Source organism: Tupaia chinensis, unplaced genomic scaffold (assembly GCF_000334495.1).
Source record: "Tupaia chinensis unplaced genomic scaffold, TupChi_1.0 Scaffold000661_1, whole genome shotgun sequence".
Classification (NCBI taxonomy): Eukaryota; Metazoa; Chordata; class Mammalia; order Scandentia; family Tupaiidae; genus Tupaia; species Tupaia belangeri.
This window is the reverse complement of record NW_006160183.1, coordinates 5,081,158-5,098,997: the sequence shown is the minus strand read 5'-3', so window position 1 is coordinate 5,098,997 and position 17,840 is coordinate 5,081,158. Positions and strand designations below refer to the sequence as shown.

The window sequence follows — 17,840 nt, the reverse complement described above, 5'->3', positions numbered from 1 at the left end:
AGAAGAGCATTTAGAGAGACATAATTATAGGCCAACTTGAGTATATTCAAAGCCGTGGGAAAAGTAACTCAGTGAGGCTTATGAATGGAAGTGCACCCAATTTATTATACTCTGCTTAAAGAGGTGGTAACAAACACAGATGAGTAAAAGAAAAAACTCACGCCAGGTGCATGTGTATGTGTGCCCAAGATCCCAAGAGGAAAATGGAGGAGAAGGGATTGCAGCATGGTCATCTCCCCCAAGAGGTGGTTTCTCGCTGTCTCTCCAGCAAGCGCACCCGCCCTATATTGAAAATCTCTTTTTAAAAAATAAAAATTTCAGACATATGTATTCTAAGAGAGTTTATCCATAGACCCTTCTTGAAATTAGATACCAAAGTATCTAATTCAGCAAGAATAAAAATGAGAAAATGGGGTGCCAGCAGGTAGTGTAATGGTTAAGGTGCTGGATTCCCACGTAGCAGACCACTGTTTGATTCCCAAACTCAGTGGCTTATAAATCACACTAGGTATGTGTGCATGCATAGCCAAAATCCCAAGAGAATGGAGAAGAAGGGACTGTGGCATAGACATCCCCCCTGGGTGTGTGTGTGTGTGTGTGATTTCTCACTTTCCTTTTCACTGTATCTCTCCCTCTTTCTCTGGTGAGCACATGTGGCTTATGGCAAAAACCTTTAAAAAAATGAGAAAATGGAAACACCTCTGCATGGAAGAAAATGATTAACTCAATTAAAAGATGGAAAAATGAGCTGAATAAACAGTTCTCTAAGGAAGACATACAAACAGCCAAAAAGCATATGAAAAAATGCTCAGCATCCTTCATCATAAGGGAGATGCAGATCAAAACTACAATGAGATACCACCTAACCCTAGTGTCAATGGAGAATTAAAAAAAAAAAAAAGAAATGATAAATGCTGGGGGGGATGTGGTAAAAGGGGAATTCTCCTACATCACTAGTGGGAATGTAAATTGGTTCAGCCACTGTGAAGAACAATATGGAGATTCCTAAAAGACTTTCAAATAGAACTACCATATGATCCAACAATTCCACTCCTGGGTATCTACCCAAAGGATAGGAGAACACTGAGTTGGAAAAGCATTTGCACAACTATACTTACTGTGGCATTATTCACAATTGCTAAGTCATGGAACCAAACCAAATGTCCACAAACAGACTAATGGATTGAAAAAGTATGGCACATATACTCCATGGAATACTATTCATTCATTCATTCATTCATTTATTTTAATTTGACAAAAGAGAGATACAAAGAGAGAGAGGAAAGTGAGAAAGCAAGCCACCAGGTCCAGTATTTGAACCGCAGTCGGCCATGTGGGAGTCTCCAGTGCCTTAACCACCTGCTGGTCCCCAGAAATACTATTCATTCATAAAAAACAAGACCTTGACATTTGATAGAAAGTGGATGAACATGTTAGATTTATTGCTGAGTGAAGCAAGTAAGGCTATGAAACGGAGACATTGTATATCTCTGCTTAGCATATACCAACTGTCAGTACTATATGGTAGAGACTGAAAGACTGAAGGACATAAAAGTATTGAAAATTGTTTTGGTCTCTGGGAAAAAAATGGAAGGAGAATGGGAGAGGAGAAGAATGCAGGAAGGGAAATTTGGGAAAAAATGGAGAAGTAAGACATTTGTGAGACACAGACATGGTTTGTTGCCTGTTGATTATGTCATGCATAGTATTCTCAACTTGCCTGGTGTGTGGCATATATCATGTTGAATAAAATCTCTTTACAATATAAATGATGTATAGGAATTTAATGCATACATAATAATAAATAATAATAAAAATAAAAAAACAAAAAAGTAAACACATCTGAACCAAATTTCAATTTATTTGATGACACAGTTATTGTTTTAGTAGTATACTAATGCAATAGTTTAAAACTATTTTATCGTAATTTTGAAAGCAAAAAAAAAAAATAAAAAGAAGTCCAAGTCATTAATAATCCTACTCCAAGAAATAGTTAACATTTTTCTCATATTACTTGGAGGTAATTTTTTATATATTTTTATACAGTTGAGAACATCCTAGATATGTAATTCTCCTATATTTTTTCCTTTGCATTACCCCTGCCATAAAATTCTTCAAGGCATTATTTTAATTGCTGCTAGTATTTCATAGTATAAACAATTTACTAACCATTACGCATGTAGTGTGATTCAAATTTTCCAATATTAAACACAATACTCACAATAGTGAGATGAATGTGTTTTTTTGTTTACATCTCTTGAATCATTTCTTAAGGATAGATTGCCAGACTCAGAATTATTAGTGACTTTTAAAAAAATTTATTTTTGCCATAGGACATGTGTGATTCCTGGAGAAAGAGAAGGAAAGTGAAAAGTCATATGAGTTGGGGGAAGGAATGACCATGCAGCACTCCATTCTCCTCTGGGGATTTTGGTGGTGCACACACACGCATGTAGCATGATTTTAAAGCAGCTGGGCTTGGGATTTGAACTGTAGTTGGCCATGTGGGAATCCCACATCTTAACTACCATGCCACCTGCTGGCCTGATCACCAAGTCTTTTTGCTATCTACATTCTTCGTGATATATAAACTGCCACTGATGTCCCCATCTCTCCTGTGCCTTTCATAAAATAGCATTTGTCTGCTTTTCCCACTTATCTGAAAACATTTTGTCAGACTCCTTGTGCTTTTCATTTTCTTTAATTTTTTTTTTTTTTTTTTTTTTTTTTTTTGGCCATAGGGCACACCTGTTCACCAGAGAGAAGAGGCAGACAGAGACAGAGAGAGTGAAACTGAGAAATCAACTTCCTATCACTAGGTCAGGGACTCTAACCACAGAGACTGCCCTGTAAGATCTGAAGCCCTAACCATTACCCCACATACTGGCCTCTGTTTTCTTTATGTTCCTTTTAGAACTTTACTCTCTGTCTAAACCAACATTTGATATTACCGAATATTAAGCTTACTTTTACATGAGGACTTTTACCAAAGCTTTTTTAAATTCTGAACTTCTTTCCACAATAAGGATTTTACATTTCTCATTGCTTACTGAAAATATGCAACTAGAATTGTTTAAAACAGAATCTTTCAAATTAGCCTTTTCTCTGGTTGTCTTCTTCTCTGCCCCCTCTCCCTTTTAATATTTCTTCTTCCCCACTCCCTCCATCTTCTTTTCTTTGTTTACTGACATGGGCATTTGTCAGAGATAAAGACAGAGAAGAAAGCACCCCACAATAGGGTGTGGTGACATCACAATCCTTTTTCTTCCTTTTCTCTGAGCATGCATGCACATATACCTAGCATGTTTCCCCAGCCACCAGCGCTGAGACTCAGCCATGAATGATCTGGCTTTCCATGCACAGAGCTTAAATCCAGGTCTATGCTACAGGGTCAGCCCTTCCTATTTCTATACTTAGCTCTACTGTTCTTTTAGCCATAAAACTTGAACTTTGGAGTCTTCTGAATCTATTTTTCCCCCCCTGGTTTTTCCAACCATAAATTCAGTCAATAACCCTCTAGATCGCTTATGCTTTAGCTATGTAATTTCTTTCTATTTTCAATGTTACTATCTCTGTATAGGCTATCATTGTTTTCTGTTTTTGAAAGTAGAACAAATGAAAATATTTGGCCATCAGGAAAGTCAGGATGCATATTTGAATAGAAAAGCAGAAAAATATGTGACTTTTCTGACAACCTAATATTTAAACATTATTAAAAATATACATTTTAATTTGTAAAACAAAATGTATCAAATTTGATACAAAATTTTAAAACACACTAAATTCTTCCTTCCTAATGTCCTTTTGAATTGCTAGCCTGTATTCCTTAATTTACTACGTATAAGAGATGTAAAGTACTTACCTTTTATTTCTTGGAATTTTAGTTCTCTTTTTTTAAGTTGATTATTTTCTTTCATTTTATTTAACGTTATGTTTTTATTTAAATTTGATCAGAGGAAGACAAAGCAAGAGAGTGAGAGCAAGAGCAGAAAAGTGAGAAAACAAGCCACCAGGTCTGGGACTTGAACCACAGTCCACCATGTGGGAATCCAACATCTTTAATCACCATGCCACTTGCTGGCCTGGATTTTGATTTATAGTTTTACTTTCTTGCATTGAAAACACTTAATTCCTAACAACTTATTATAAGTATTATTTGCTTTATCCTACAATATAAAGAAAATAGTTCCCAAATAACAAAACCAGTATTAACATTTTTTTGTGATTCTTTTTTGTCCTTAGCCTGCACCCACTAAGAATATACAAAGTACTATCATCTAGTCATTTGAATAAAACCTTTATTTTAGTATTACTTATTTTTCATAAGTTCATTATTTCAATTAGTTTTCAATTATATGATTGCTTTTAAATTATTTCATTTTTGACTGGTTATAAAATTTTTTAAGAATTATTTAATTTGTCATTATTATTATTTTTGATTTCCTACAAGACACATGTAGTCATCAGAGACAAGGAGAGAGAGAAAATGAGAAAGCAAGCCATCAGTTCCAGGACTTGAATTATGATTGGCCATGTGGGAATCCAGTGTCTTAACCATCACGCCACCTGCTGGCCCCTGGTTATTAAATTTTTATGGTTCAAAGTCAAAATATAAAGAATCCATAGAGAAGTATTCTTTTCTTTCTTTTTAAATTTTACTTATTTATTATTTATTTTGCTATAGGATGGGTGCACCCACTAGAGAGAGAGAAAATGAGAAATCACTCCCCCAGAGGGGGTTGACTATGCCACAATCTCTTCTTCCTTCTCCTCAGGAGAATGGCCACATAGGCACATGCACCCATCATGTTTTTCAAGATGCTGTGTCTGGGTCTTGAACTGCACAGTAGGCCATGTAAGATCCAGCTGCCTTAACCTCCATGCCATACAGCTGGCCCAAGAAATATTGTTTCAATTCCTATCTCCTTTCCCTTATTCCTGGGAACATTTAATCTAAACTATTTTTCAGCATTTCTCTTTCTTAGACAAAAGACAGGAATACACATATACTGTTCTGCACCTTGTTTTGTTTTCCTTAACAATATATCTTGTAGACCTCTCCATACTGGTTGATATACCTATTTCTCATTACTTGTTACAGTTCTTTAGAATGGAGAGTAACAAAAACTCCTTCCTTTTTAAAATGTTTTGGTATTCTGTTCTTTTGTGTGTGTGTTGTTTTGTCTTAGAGATTTTTGCTGTAGAGTATGTGCACTTGCCAGAAAGACAGAGAGACAAAAAGAGAAAAATCACTCCGGGTTGAGGAGGATGGCCACATCACAATCCCTTCTCCTCCATTCTCCTCTTGGGATCTTGGGCACACATGCACACACGCCCAGCATAAGTTTTAAGCAGCTGGGTCTGAGACTTGAACCACAGCTGACTATGTGGGAGTCCAGCAATGTAACCATTACTCCATCTACTGGTCTCTCTTTTTTGTTTTTAATTGCCAGAGGGTAAATGCTCTCCACAGTAGGGGAAAGAAAACACTCCCTGATGGTGTGTGGTGATTCCACAATCCTTCTTCCTCAATTTCTCCATCCCATCAAGATTTAGGGCATGCACACATGTATTTTAAATGTTTTCTGAAGCTGCTGAGGCCAGGATTTGAACCACATTTGGCTATATGGGAGCTAGCTTTCTATGCGCAAAATTTTTAGCTGCTGCCGTAGAGGGTTGGCCCTCTTCTTTTCCTTGTATTCTTCCACTTGGACTAAATCTACACCTTCCTATGATCTAGAATGGAGCTCCTACATTGTCCAGTACGGTTAGATATTGATACAAGATGAGTCTTCCTGAACAATAATCTCTGCATACTTCTCATTTAATAAGTATTCAATAGCTTTCACTCATCTCTTGTATATAACACAAATTCCTTTCTCTAAATTTTGTCTACTTTAGTTCTGGCTCCAGTTTACCTTTCTATTATAGTCCCATTTACTCCAAACTTCAACAAATAGTCTTTGTTACGTGAGTCCTGGTTCAAAAGAATCACCATTGAGAGTCATCCCCAATCCCCAAAGCAGGATTGTAAACTAAATTGACAGGAGGGGAGTTGTAATCAGTGATGACGAGCTAAAAAGTTGGTTAGATTTGGAGTTGGGAGCAGCTTTGAAGGAGCGGTACACATCCTCAAGTCAGTGTGACTGACTTGTGAGTTTATTCTAGATTTTTGATATTCTTTTTACCTATTAAGAAAGAAAGAAAGAAAGAAAGAAAGAAAGAAAGAAAGAAAGAAAGAAAGAAAGAAAGAAAGAGTCCCCTTTTAAACATTAGTGTTTTTTGTTTTCGTTTTTGTGAACAGAACTCCAAGAAGTCACTAAAGGGTTTAGAAAGTAGAATGATGGCGGAGAATAAAATCATAAGATAATTAATATCTAAGGGATGGGTGAAAAAATAAGTCACATGGGATGCAGACTGAGAATCTAGATGAATAGGAGAAAACCCTGTGGAAAATGAATGGTGTTAAGGAAGATAATAGAAAACAGTGCTTTAAGAAAGAAGCAAATGTAGCAGAAAGATCTAGAAAGACTGAAAGGTCATTTGTATTTGGTAATTAGGTCAATGGTTACTTTTGAAGAAGTATAAAGGGTGGGGGGAAAACAAATTACAATGTGTTGAGGGATAAGTGGGAAGTAAGGAACTGGAGTTAACTATATACTGTGTCTTCAGGAATCCTGACTAGGATAAGTTAAATGCTATAGGAGATAGCTACACAGAGAATCTTTCTCTTTTAAAATAAATAAGACCTAAGCATATTTATATATTTTGGAAGAGGGGGAAGAGATTATAGAGATCTTAACTTGATAGAACTAATTTCCTGAAAAAAAGGGGTGGGAGGAGTTGGGAACTAAAACACAACTAGAGGAATTTGCTTTTGATGTCCTCTAAGGACGACGAAGTACAATAATAATACTTACCATGTGTTAGGCATTTTTTTCAAGCACTTTAGCTGTATTACTGAATTAGGGACTTGATAGAGATGACAAACTTGGGAATGAATTGCTAAAGCAATATGCATCTGAAAATCAAAATCAAGTCTGTAAATGTGAAGGTATGGTTATGTAATAATAGTCTGAAAGAAGTAGGAAGAGTTGGAACCAGCAGTTAGCGTAATGGCTATATCGTTGGACTCCCACGTAGTCAACCGCAGTTCGCATCCCGGACCCAGTGGCTTAAAACTCATGCCAGGCGCGTGTGCGTGCATGCCCAAGATCCCGAGAGGAGAATGGAGGAGAAGGGATTACGGCGTGACCATCCCCCCTGGGGGGTGATTTCTCGCTTTCTGTCTTTATGTCTCTCTCTGCCTGTCTGGCGAGCACATGTGCCCTATAGCGAAAACCTCTCCAAAAAAAAAAAAAAGTGATGGGGGGGGCCCGCAGGGGGCTTGGGGGTTGGGGCCACTGGACTCCCACATAACTGACTGCAGTTTGAGTCCTAGGCCTGCCAGCTTTCTTTCTTTCTCTCTCTCTCTTATCAAATTAAAAATAAATAAATAAATAAATAAAATAAAGTTAAATAAAGTAATTCTTAAAAAAAAAAAAAAGTGATGGGCTGGGGACCAGCAGATGGCATAATGGTTGTGTCGCTGGATTCCTATGTAGTCAACTACGGTTCGAGTCCCAGACCTGGTGGCTTAAAACTCATGCCAGGCATGTGCGTATGCATGCCCCAAATTCTGAAAATGGAGAAGGAATTAAGGCATGGCTATTCCCCCTGGAGGATGATTTCTTGTTTTCTGTCTCTCTGGTGAGTACATGCACCCTACAGCAAAAATTTCTCAAAAAAAAAGATAGTTTGAAGAATAGCAGAAGTTGGGACCAGCAGTTAGCCTACTGGCTATGTCGCTGAACTCCCATGTAGCCAACTGCAGTTTGAGTCCCGGACCCGGTAGCTTAAACTCACACCAGGCATGTGTGCGTGCATGCCCAAGATCCTGAGAGGAGAATGGAGGAGAAGGGATTGCGGTGGTGTGGCCATCCCCCCTGGGGGATGATTTCTTGCTTTCTGTCTCTCTGTCTCTCTCTTTCTGGCGAGCACATGCGCTCTGTAGCAAAAACCTCTCCAAAAAAAAAAAAAGAATAGCAGAAGTTGACCAGAAACTCATACAACTATTTTTGAACAATAATTCAAATGATTGTGTCATTCTCTTCAGCTGTAGTCAGATGTAGACATAGAACTTAGAGCCAGACTATATGGACCCAAAGTTGGAAGTTTTTAAGTAGAGAGGGACAGAAAGACAAGAGTTTAGGGAAGTTGACAGGGCTGGCAGAGGGTGGTTGAAATGATGTTTGGTAGGGTTAGGTTAGGTATAAATAGAAGTGAAGCCAGGAGATAATGATGGCTAGGAAAAACAGGTTTTTTTTTTTTTTTACCCCTCTAAAGAATTACTTAACTTTATCTATTATTACTATTTTTAATATTTCCGGGGAGAGAGAGAGGGAAAGTGAGAAATCAAGACTTCAGGCCTGGGACTCAAACTATGGTCAGCCATGTGGGAGTCCAGTGCCCTTAATCACCATGCCACCTGCTGGATCCTAAGGAAAAAAAAAAGACAGAAATATCAAAGACACAAAAGAATTCATTGCCTCTCTATCCCACCCTTTTCTTTCTTTTTTGGAAAGGTTTTCGCTATAGGGTGTGTGCACTCACCAGAAAGACAGAGACAGAGAGACAGAAAGTGAGAAATCACCCCCCAGGGGGAATGGCCACACCACAATCCCTTCTCCTCCATTCCCCTCTTGGGATCTTGGGCACGCAAGCACATGCGCCCACCCTGAGTTTAAGCCATTAGGTCTGGGACTCAAAACGTGGTTGACTACATGGGAATCCATTATGCCAACTGCTGGTCCCTACCCCACCCTTTTTTCAGTGGAAAATAAAGGTAGTAATGGTATAACTCATGAAAGCCACCAGAAGAGGAAGCTTTGTCATTTTCAAGTTCAGGATTTTCTTCACATGGTAGATTCCTCAGGCAGGACAGATCCTTACTATTCAAGTATAGTCCATAGGCCAGCATCATTGGCACTACCAAGAGGTTGTTAGAAATGAATCTTGAGGGACTAGCAGTTAGTGTAATGGTTATGTCACTAGACTCCCATGTAGTCGACTGCAGTTCAAGTCTTGGACCCGATGGCTTAAACTCACGCTGGGCGTGTGTGTGTGCGTGCCCAGGATCCCGAGAGGAGAATGGATGAGAAGGGATTGTGGCATGGCCATCCCCCCTGGGGGGTGATTTCTCACTTTCCATCTCTGTCTCTCCAGAGAACTTATGACTCCTATAGCAAAAATCTCTCGAAAATAATTAAAATTAAAAAATAAAAAATAAGGGGCAGATGTTTTGTGAAGCTTTTGAGCATCAAGACTCAGTGTTTCTCCCTTTATCTATAATTTAAATCCTTCCCCAAATGATTACAATACTCTGTACTGACTGATAATTCCACCCTATACCCCAGATATTCTCTTTCGTGGGTTCAATAACATCAAAACTCTTTATCGTGTTTATATTTATATATTTCTCTTTATTGTATTTATCTCTAAACATCTTGCTTATCAAACAGGTTCCTCTTGATAATCCAGTCATGTTCGTGTAATTGTGCAAACTTAACACATTATATCCCATGTTTTTAGTTCTGCTATAGGGCACATGCACTTGCAAGAAAGAGACATGGAGAGAAAGAAAAGGAGCAAAGGTGAGAAATCACCTCCCAGGGAGATGGCCACACTGTAGTCCTCTGTTCTTCTCTTGGGATTTTGGGCATGCCTGCACACATATGTGCCTGGCCTAATTTTCAAGCTGCCAGGTCTAGGACTTGAACTCTGAAGTCAGCTATGTGGAATCCAGCCTTCTTAACCTTCATGCCACTTGCTGGCTTAACATATTCGATTTTTATCAACAGGGTATAAAAGACATAACATTCCTGGGACCAGCAGTTAGCATAATGGCTATGTCACTGAACTCCCATGCAGTTGACCGTGGTTCAAGTCCAGGACCCAGTGGCTTAAACTCATGCCGGGCATGTGTGCGTGCGTGCCCATGATCCTGAGAGAATAGAGGAGAAGGGATTGCAGTGTGGCCATCCCCCTGGGGGGTGATTTCTCGCTTTCTGTCTCTCTGTCTTTCTGGTGAGCGCACGTGCCCTATAGCAAAAACCTTTCCAAAAAGAAAAAAAAAAAGATGTAACATTCTTTACGTGAATGGACCACATAAAGCATTTCATACATAATACATCTCTAGTCCATATTACTTAACAATTACCCTTCTGATCAATTAATAACAAGTAGCTCCCCTATTTGATACCTTAGTCCTGCCAAATTTCTCTCCATATGTAAAAGCAGCCTGCTCCTATATTTTCCCCTTTCTTCCTTCCTTCCTCTTTCTTTCTTTCTTCCTTTCTTCTTTTCTTTTTCCATCAGTAGTCCACAATTAATAGCCAGTTGTTACTTGTTTAGACTTGGCAACTATTTCTATATAGGGTAAAGAATATCCATTTTTTTAAAAGAACTTATTTATTTATTTATTTATCCTAATTTGACCAGAGAGGGACAGAGAGAGAGAGAGAAGAGAGAAGAGAGGAGAGAGGAGAAGAGAGAAGAGAGAAGAGAGAGAGAAAGCAAACCGCCAGGGCTGGGAATCAAGATGTAGCTGACCATGCGGGAGTCCAGCATTCTCAACTACCACACCACCTGCCAGCCGCCTTCCCTTTCTTCTCTTTTTTTTAAATCCAAAATGTGTTTATTGGGATGGTTTCCCACTCATCTTGAGTCAGGATGTTTTTAGTGCTGCTTCCTCCTGAAGGAACTTCCTTCTGTAAGCCTCGCTTTTCCTCCTGTAGGCTGGCAGAGGACAGTGGAGCAGCCAATGCACAAAACTGCCGTTTGTGCATGGCTAGAGACTGTGGTGATTTTACAGCATCCTGGGCACTTCATATCCATGAAGTAGGAATTTGGGCTCTATACCAGGCGCTGCTTCTTATGCTTCCTCTTCTCTTCTGGAGAGGAATGAAAGATGTCCTCTGCGAGAGTAATGTTCTTGTGGGGAGGTCGTCATTGCTGGAAAGGCCCCTTTTTTACTTAAAGAATTATTTTATTCCATTTGTTATTATTATTTTTAAAAATTTTGACCAGGGAACCAGCAGTTAGCGTAATGGCTATGTCGCTGGACTCCCACATAGTCAACCGCAGTTCGCATCCCGGACCTGGTGGCTTAAAACTCACTCCGGGCGCGTGTGCATGCGTGCCCAAGATCCTGAGAGGAAAATGGAGGAGAAGGGACCATCCCCCGTGGGGGGTGATTTCTGGCTTTCTGTCTCTATGTCTCTGTCTGGCGAGTGCACACGCCCTATAGTGAAAAATGTCTCAAAAAAAATTTTTTTTTGACCAGAGAGAGACAGAGCAAGAGAAAAGAAGAGAGAAAGCAAGCCACCAGGTCCAGAACCCAAACCTTGGTCACCAATGTGGGAATCCAGCACCCTCAACCACCATGCCACCTGCCAGCCCCTGGGTAAAGAATATCTTGACTTGACTTTCAGGATCACTTCACTTCTCCTTCAAGGTTTGATTCTTTTTTTCGTAGAGGTTTTTGCCTTAGGTTGCCTATGCTTGCAGAGAGACAGAGACAGTGAGAGGGAAAGTGAGAAATCCTCCCCCATCCTCCCAGTGGGGATGGTCAAGGCACAATCCCTTCTTCTTCATTCTCTTCCCAGTATCTTAGGCATGCACACACACACACTCGCCTAGCACAATTCTGAAGGCACCAGGTCCAGGACTCAATCCATGGCTGACCATGTGGAAGTCCAGCAACATAAAATAAGCTTAATTTAATTTTTTTTTTTTGGAGAGATTTTCACTGGAGGGCGCGTGCGCGCGCCAGAGAGAGACATAGAGACAGAAAGCGAGAAATCACCCCCCAGGGGGGATGGTCACGCCACAATCCCTTCTCCTCCATTCTCCTCTCGGGATCTTGGGCGCGCCCGCACACGCGCCACACGCGCCCGGCGTGAGTGTTAAGCCACCGGGTCGGGACACGAACCGCGGTCGACTACGTGGGAGTCCACCGCCATAGCCATTACGCTAACTGCTGGTTCCCCATCCTTGGGATTTTTGGGCCTGTTCACATGCACTCCCAGCCTGGGTTTCAAGCCTCTGGGTTCAGAACTCCAACAGCGGTCAACCATGTGGGGTCCAGCACTCTAAATACTAGCCACCTTAAAATTCCACTGGCCTCTTAAAATTCTTGATGGGCCAGCAGGTGGTGGTGAAGATGCTGGACTCACACAAGGCTAATCTCTGCTCCAGTCCCAGATTTGGTGGTGGCTTGAGGGTCACGCTCTGCACCAATGCAAGCAGCGCCCAAAATCCTAGAAGAAGGCGGGGCGTCTGTCTCTCTCTCCAGCGAGTGCAGGTTTTTGCCTTATCACATAAACCTTTAAAAAAGAATCTTTAAGTATCATAGCCAAACGTCTATACAAAAAACATGTCAGAAAATCAGCCCAAGTGAAATAAAACTCAGTTAGCCCCAAAACCATCCTAACGAGAATTCTGCAGTTAGCTGCACTATACACTCCATCTGTTTGGGGTCGGTTTCGAGAGTGATACCGTCTTTCTCCTCCTACCCTTACAGAATTTTGAAGCTGTTTACATGTAATTACCGACGGTTTTGAGCAGCTTTTTCACTCCCTCCTTTGTGCAAAACCAAACCGAAATTTTTCAAAATGAATAATCAGTATAGTGTGTGGAAGTTTGGGCAAAATTGCCTCCTCACGTTAAGGTGGAAGCAATTCCCGAAGAGGAGGAGGTTCTGGGGTGCAAGGCGAGCCTGCACCACACTGATCACGCAGATACCTGTTGGGTACGTCCGAGCTAATGGCCATCTGCGTAACGTTTTCTAGGGACTCACGAGGCTTTTTGCGGGTCGGACAGAATCTCATCAGCCTGCTGGTGTTTTTTCATGAGCCAGGGCTTTTAAGCGCCGTTATCTAGTGGGCAGAAGTCGCGGTCAGAAAGACTCAAAACATCTTTCTTCCTCAAGCTAACCCGCCCAGAGGGCTGTGAACGTGCTCTAATACCGCCGAGAGAATCAAAATTACAGAGGCCTGAGGCGGCTGCAAATTGAACGGGAAGGGTTTGAAACAGCTGCAGGGAGAGGCGTTTGCGCTGTGACAGCTGATGTCCACTGGGCTCTGGAGTCTGTCCTCCCCGCGCCCGGCCGCTGGCCGTCATTAGCGTCGCCCGGCCCAGGGCTCTAAGCCTCCTCCCCGGCCTAACGCGACGACCCTCACTCTCAGCCCTTCCCCCCTCGCCTCCAGGAATCCCGCGCTCCGCCCATCCCCCTCTCGAGTCTTCCTCTCTTTCCTCTTTGCCTCCGGCCTGCCTCTCCTCTCCTCCCCTTTTTCTCTTCACCCTCCAGCCCAGCCCACCCCGCTTTCTCCCCCATTCCCTTCCCTCAGATTCGCGCTCCCGCAGCAAACGCCGCCTCCTCCCTCGGCTCCGGGAGACGCCAGGCTAGGGGCGACGCTCGCTCTGTCTGGGCTTGGGCCCCGCGGCGACGGCGGCGGCACCATGTTTCTTCATTCAGTCAACCTCTGGAACCTGGCGTTTTATGTCTTCATGGTCTTCATGGCCACCCTGGGGCTATGGGATGTCTTCTTTGGCTTCGAGGAGAATAAATGCAGTATGAGCTACATGTTTGAGTACCCCGAGTATCAGGTAAGGTTCCGCCCTCTCCCCACCTGGGCGCTCCCAGACGCTGGCCCCTCGCGCCGGGACCTCCTCTGGGTTCCCTCGCCTTGGCTCCCGCGGCTCTCAGGCTCCCTGATCGCAACCTTGCCTCTGTTTTCATCCTTCCGGAAGACACCGCAGACCCCTCCGACCCCCTCACCTGCCCTTTGTGTCCTCCCTTCACTGTGGGGTATTTGAAAATCTCGGAGCATCCTCTCCGTCCTTCTTGCAGTTTCCCCGCTGCCCCTCCGTTCCCTGCCCGGCCCAGCCTCTTAGCCTCAGAGAAGCAGCCTCAGCTCTTCTCCTCAAATCCAAACCCCATCCTCCCTGCGTTCCTGCTTTAACAGGTGCCCCTGGACCCTCCTTTGCTTCCCACGCGCCTACATTCTTCCTCTTGCGCGCAGTGATTTGCACGTCGGGTTTCGCTTTTCTGAGGGGGATCGAGCGTCTGCAGAGCGTTCCTGTGGCTGTTGGAGAGACTCCAGGGCTTTACCTCTGGGTGAAAGGGTAACTCGATGAGTAATTAAAAGGAAAATTATTTAGGTTCCCTCCCTTGAAGATTTTGCGGATCCTCCCGTTGGATAGGTTATGGGTCTGTGCGCGTGTGTGCATACCTGTGTTTCTACATGTCGCGGAGCGGGCGGGCCTCTTACCAGTTGCATACGAAAACCTGTTTTCATGGTGTTATTTTTGTTTACGCACCGTGTTCACAATCTAAGAGCGGCCCACCCTCTGTCCGCCGCCCCTATCTCTTCTGTTCCATTTTGAATGTTCTCAAATCAGTTGCTTCGTTAGTTCGGCGTAGTAGAATCTAGAATTTCATTCATGACTAGCTGTAAAAAGAGGTGGTGACAGATTACACCACTGTCCAAAGGAATTTATCCAGAATTATTCCTTTATGTGTATGTGTTGTAATACGTACTGATATACGCATTTATAGTGTACTTTAAAAACCATAGCAGGTTTTTATCTTTAGAGTGAAGGATCTAAGTCTGGATTCCTTCTGTGAACAGGTCATTATGGAGGGGGCATTTTACTTGATCACGCAGCTATTATTTAGGTCTTGAAGCTACTTAAAGTTTAAATTGCTTAAGAGCATCCTTGCCCACAGGCAAAATTCTAGTAAATTTAGATTTCATTTGTTTTTAGCTCTTTACCTTGGTTTTGCACCAGTGGTAATACGGAAGTGGAAACATTTTATTTCCCATTCTGTTTAAGGAAAAGATTTTAATATGTTATTGTTATTTCTGTTATTTTCTAAACAAATATTATGGAACATGCGGGTTTGTGTTTTTCAGAGGCTGTATAATTAAATACATGGGCCTTTAGTTTTGTTTTTTTTTTTTAAGCTGAGAAGAGCTATTAAAGTCCTTATTTTCTATCATTTGATAATTAAGAAACTCTCAATAGATTGAAATAGGTCACTTTAGTTTTGTACTGCAATGAAGAGTTTGGTTAGAATGAAATCATTTTGGAACATTAAATTACTAATTGCTATTTATTTTTAAATCGTCCATAATTATTGAAGCTATTTTAATATTTGTAGTAGTAGAAACTGTTTTCCTTAATGTTGGGAACAAAGCATATGGTCCTTACAGATGCTCTTCCTGCCTCATGAAATTAACTGGAAAAGACACAGAAAATTAGTGTAACAAACGCAAAAAAAAAAAAAAAAAAAAAAAGCTATTTGGTTTTTTGTTGTTGAGTAGTCAGTATTTTGTTGTTTGGGCCCAGATTGCCTATTTAGAGTTTTACAGTTCTGTTAATTTGTTTACTGTAATTACAGAGGCAGTTTTTGATGCATATTTTTAGCAGATTTTTTTCATAATGCTACTTATTTATATTTGACTCCTAGTCCTTATATTTTGCACACTAGTTTGTGTTATTTAACAGATGTAATTAAACCTGCTTATAAAAATGAGTCATTTTGAATAGCGAGAGAGATTTCTGGGTAAATGAAGTCATTTTATTAAAAATCAGGTAGTTTTCATGAATAAGACAGTTCTAAAGGTACTTTATATATTTTAATTGTATTTTATAGTCAGCTTTCTATTGACAGGTTGATATTCAGCATGTGGAATATCCTAGTCATTGGATTTTCATCCCTTTCCTGATGCCTTTTCCCATTTTTACTGCTTGTTTGCATCCTTTTTTAGTCAGCCAGCAGAAGAAATGGAAAGGTAGTTGAAACACACAATTTTATTCTCCATTTTAAAGAAAAAGAGAGATGGGGTAGGAATTTGAAACTATAAAAATGAAATTTTGAATTTAAAATTACTAGATTATCTCTATTCATTCTCTACCTCTGTTTTTCCTAGATTTGTTTATTCAGATTTAATTGAACATCTCATGAATATATTTTAACCTACCAGGGAAAATACACATTATCCTTTAAAGCTTCTTACCTCATTGTGATAGTAAGGCAAAACTTAGTATTGGCAGGAGATGATTTTAGGCAAGTTGTACAATTTGGGAAAAAAAAAATCTGAGTTGTTTTTTCATACAGTCATTTGACTGCTTTTATATGTGTGACCTAATGGTTGCTCTCTGAAAGGAAATGTTGATATTAAAAATATGAATCACATATTTGTTATTAAATGTGATGTTTATTTAACAAGCCATTTATTGAGTAATTATTCTGTGCCAGTATATACAGATACTTGATATGTGTAAGAGGGAATTAGAGACAAATCAGACTTGTGCCTTTATTTATTTGTAATACAGTGTGGAGACAGGAATATAGTGTATAGTTAAGGTATACTGTACTTTAAATTTTCATTTTAAGAGCATTTGTACAAGGCTTTTCACAGAAGAAAGAGCATCCAAGTTTATCTTAGGTGGGTATTCTAGACTTCAGAGAAGATGAAATGAATTGGACCTTGGAGAATGTATAGTCCATAAAGTGTAGGAACAAGAAAATTACAGACATAAATAGAATATGTGGGATGGGAAGGCCCTAGGTTGCATTGCATGAACAGTATTTATAATATATTATCAGTTTATTTAAAAAGAGAAAAAATCTATAAATGTACTCGTTATCTATATATGCAGTAAGGAAGCGCATGGGTTGTATGTATTAGGGTCTATAGATTATTACAGGGAGATTATGACAAGAAAAAAAGATCAGTCTCAAAGATTCAGTTTATCCTGAGGTGATTTGTTTGTTTTTGTTTGTTTGTTTGTTCATTTGTTTTAAACACACTGGAGTCTCTAGGACTGTTCTTACTAATCAAATAATCAAAGGGTGAGATTGCTTTGTAAGAACTTTAAAACTGTCTTAATTTTGATCATTTTCTTTTTGGATAATTATGGCGCTCATACTTGTTTCTGCAGTTTTAATTTACAATTAAAAGATACATGTCATGGGGCCAGCAGGTAGCGATGTGGTTAAGTCGCTGAATTCCCACATGGCAGACGCTGGTTCAAGTCCCAGACTCAGTGGATTGAGGATCATGTAGGGCATAATCCTGGGAGGAGAAGGGAGCACAAGTACACTACACTTAAAAAAGAAGAAGAAGAAGAAGGAGGAAGGCTGTATAATGTTAAACAACAAATGAAATATAAAACAGAAGTATGTAAATAATTAATTAATAATAGAGTAAAAAGTATATAAAACAAAGATTTTTGTTTCTTTTTAAAAAAATTTTTTGCTATAAGGCATGATTACCTGTGAGGGACAGAGGGAGAGAAAGTGAGAAAACAGCCCCTAGAGGGCATGATCACACTCCAGTCTCCTCTCCTCCATTCTTTTCTAGGGACTCTAGGTGCACCACACATGTGCCTGGCATGTCTCAAGTCGCTAGGTCTGGGACTTGAATCACATAGTCGGCCATGTGGAATCTAGCTAGTTAAGCACCAAGCCACCTTGGCTGGCTCAGACTTTTGTTTCTTAAATCAGTATTTTTCTAGCTCTTGGAAGTTCGTTAGGATTTTTGTCTTACAAAAGGCATTTAGGTTAGAGGTGGGAAAGATCTGTACTAAAGCAGAGTTTAGGAAGGACAGATAGAGGAGCAAAATTGTGGAGGTAATATTTAAGTGTAAAGGTAATTGACCTTAATTATAGGTCTTTTGATGGAGTAGGAGATTTGCTTAATCTAAAATAACCTATATAAAATAGTCCA

The 17,840-nt window shown here is 40.4% G+C and overlaps 2 protein-coding genes across 2 annotated transcripts in view; one reads left to right on the top strand and one right to left on the bottom strand.

The window, feature by feature from the left end:
• Window positions 1–10,746: 10,746 nt before the first annotated feature.
• Window positions 10,747–11,014, bottom strand: LOC114009907 (40S ribosomal protein S27-like). The gene has a single exon (XM_027776330.1). It carries the CDS (start codon window positions 10,933–10,935, stop codon window positions 10,777–10,779), a length of 159 nt encoding a protein of 52 aa, XP_027632131.1. The 5' UTR covers window positions 10,936–11,014; the 3' UTR covers window positions 10,747–10,776.
• A 2,506-nt stretch (window positions 11,015–13,520) lies between these two features.
• PGAP1 (post-GPI attachment to proteins inositol deacylase 1) overlaps window positions 13,521–17,840 on the top strand; it is a 91,936-nt gene continuing 87,616 nt past the window's right edge. Inside the window, exon 1 of the mRNA XM_006159914.2 lies at window positions 13,521–13,707. Within this exon, the coding sequence (XP_006159976.1) occupies window positions 13,561–13,707 (147 nt within the window). The 5' untranslated portion in view covers window positions 13,521–13,560. The remainder of the gene's footprint in view (window positions 13,708–17,840) is intronic.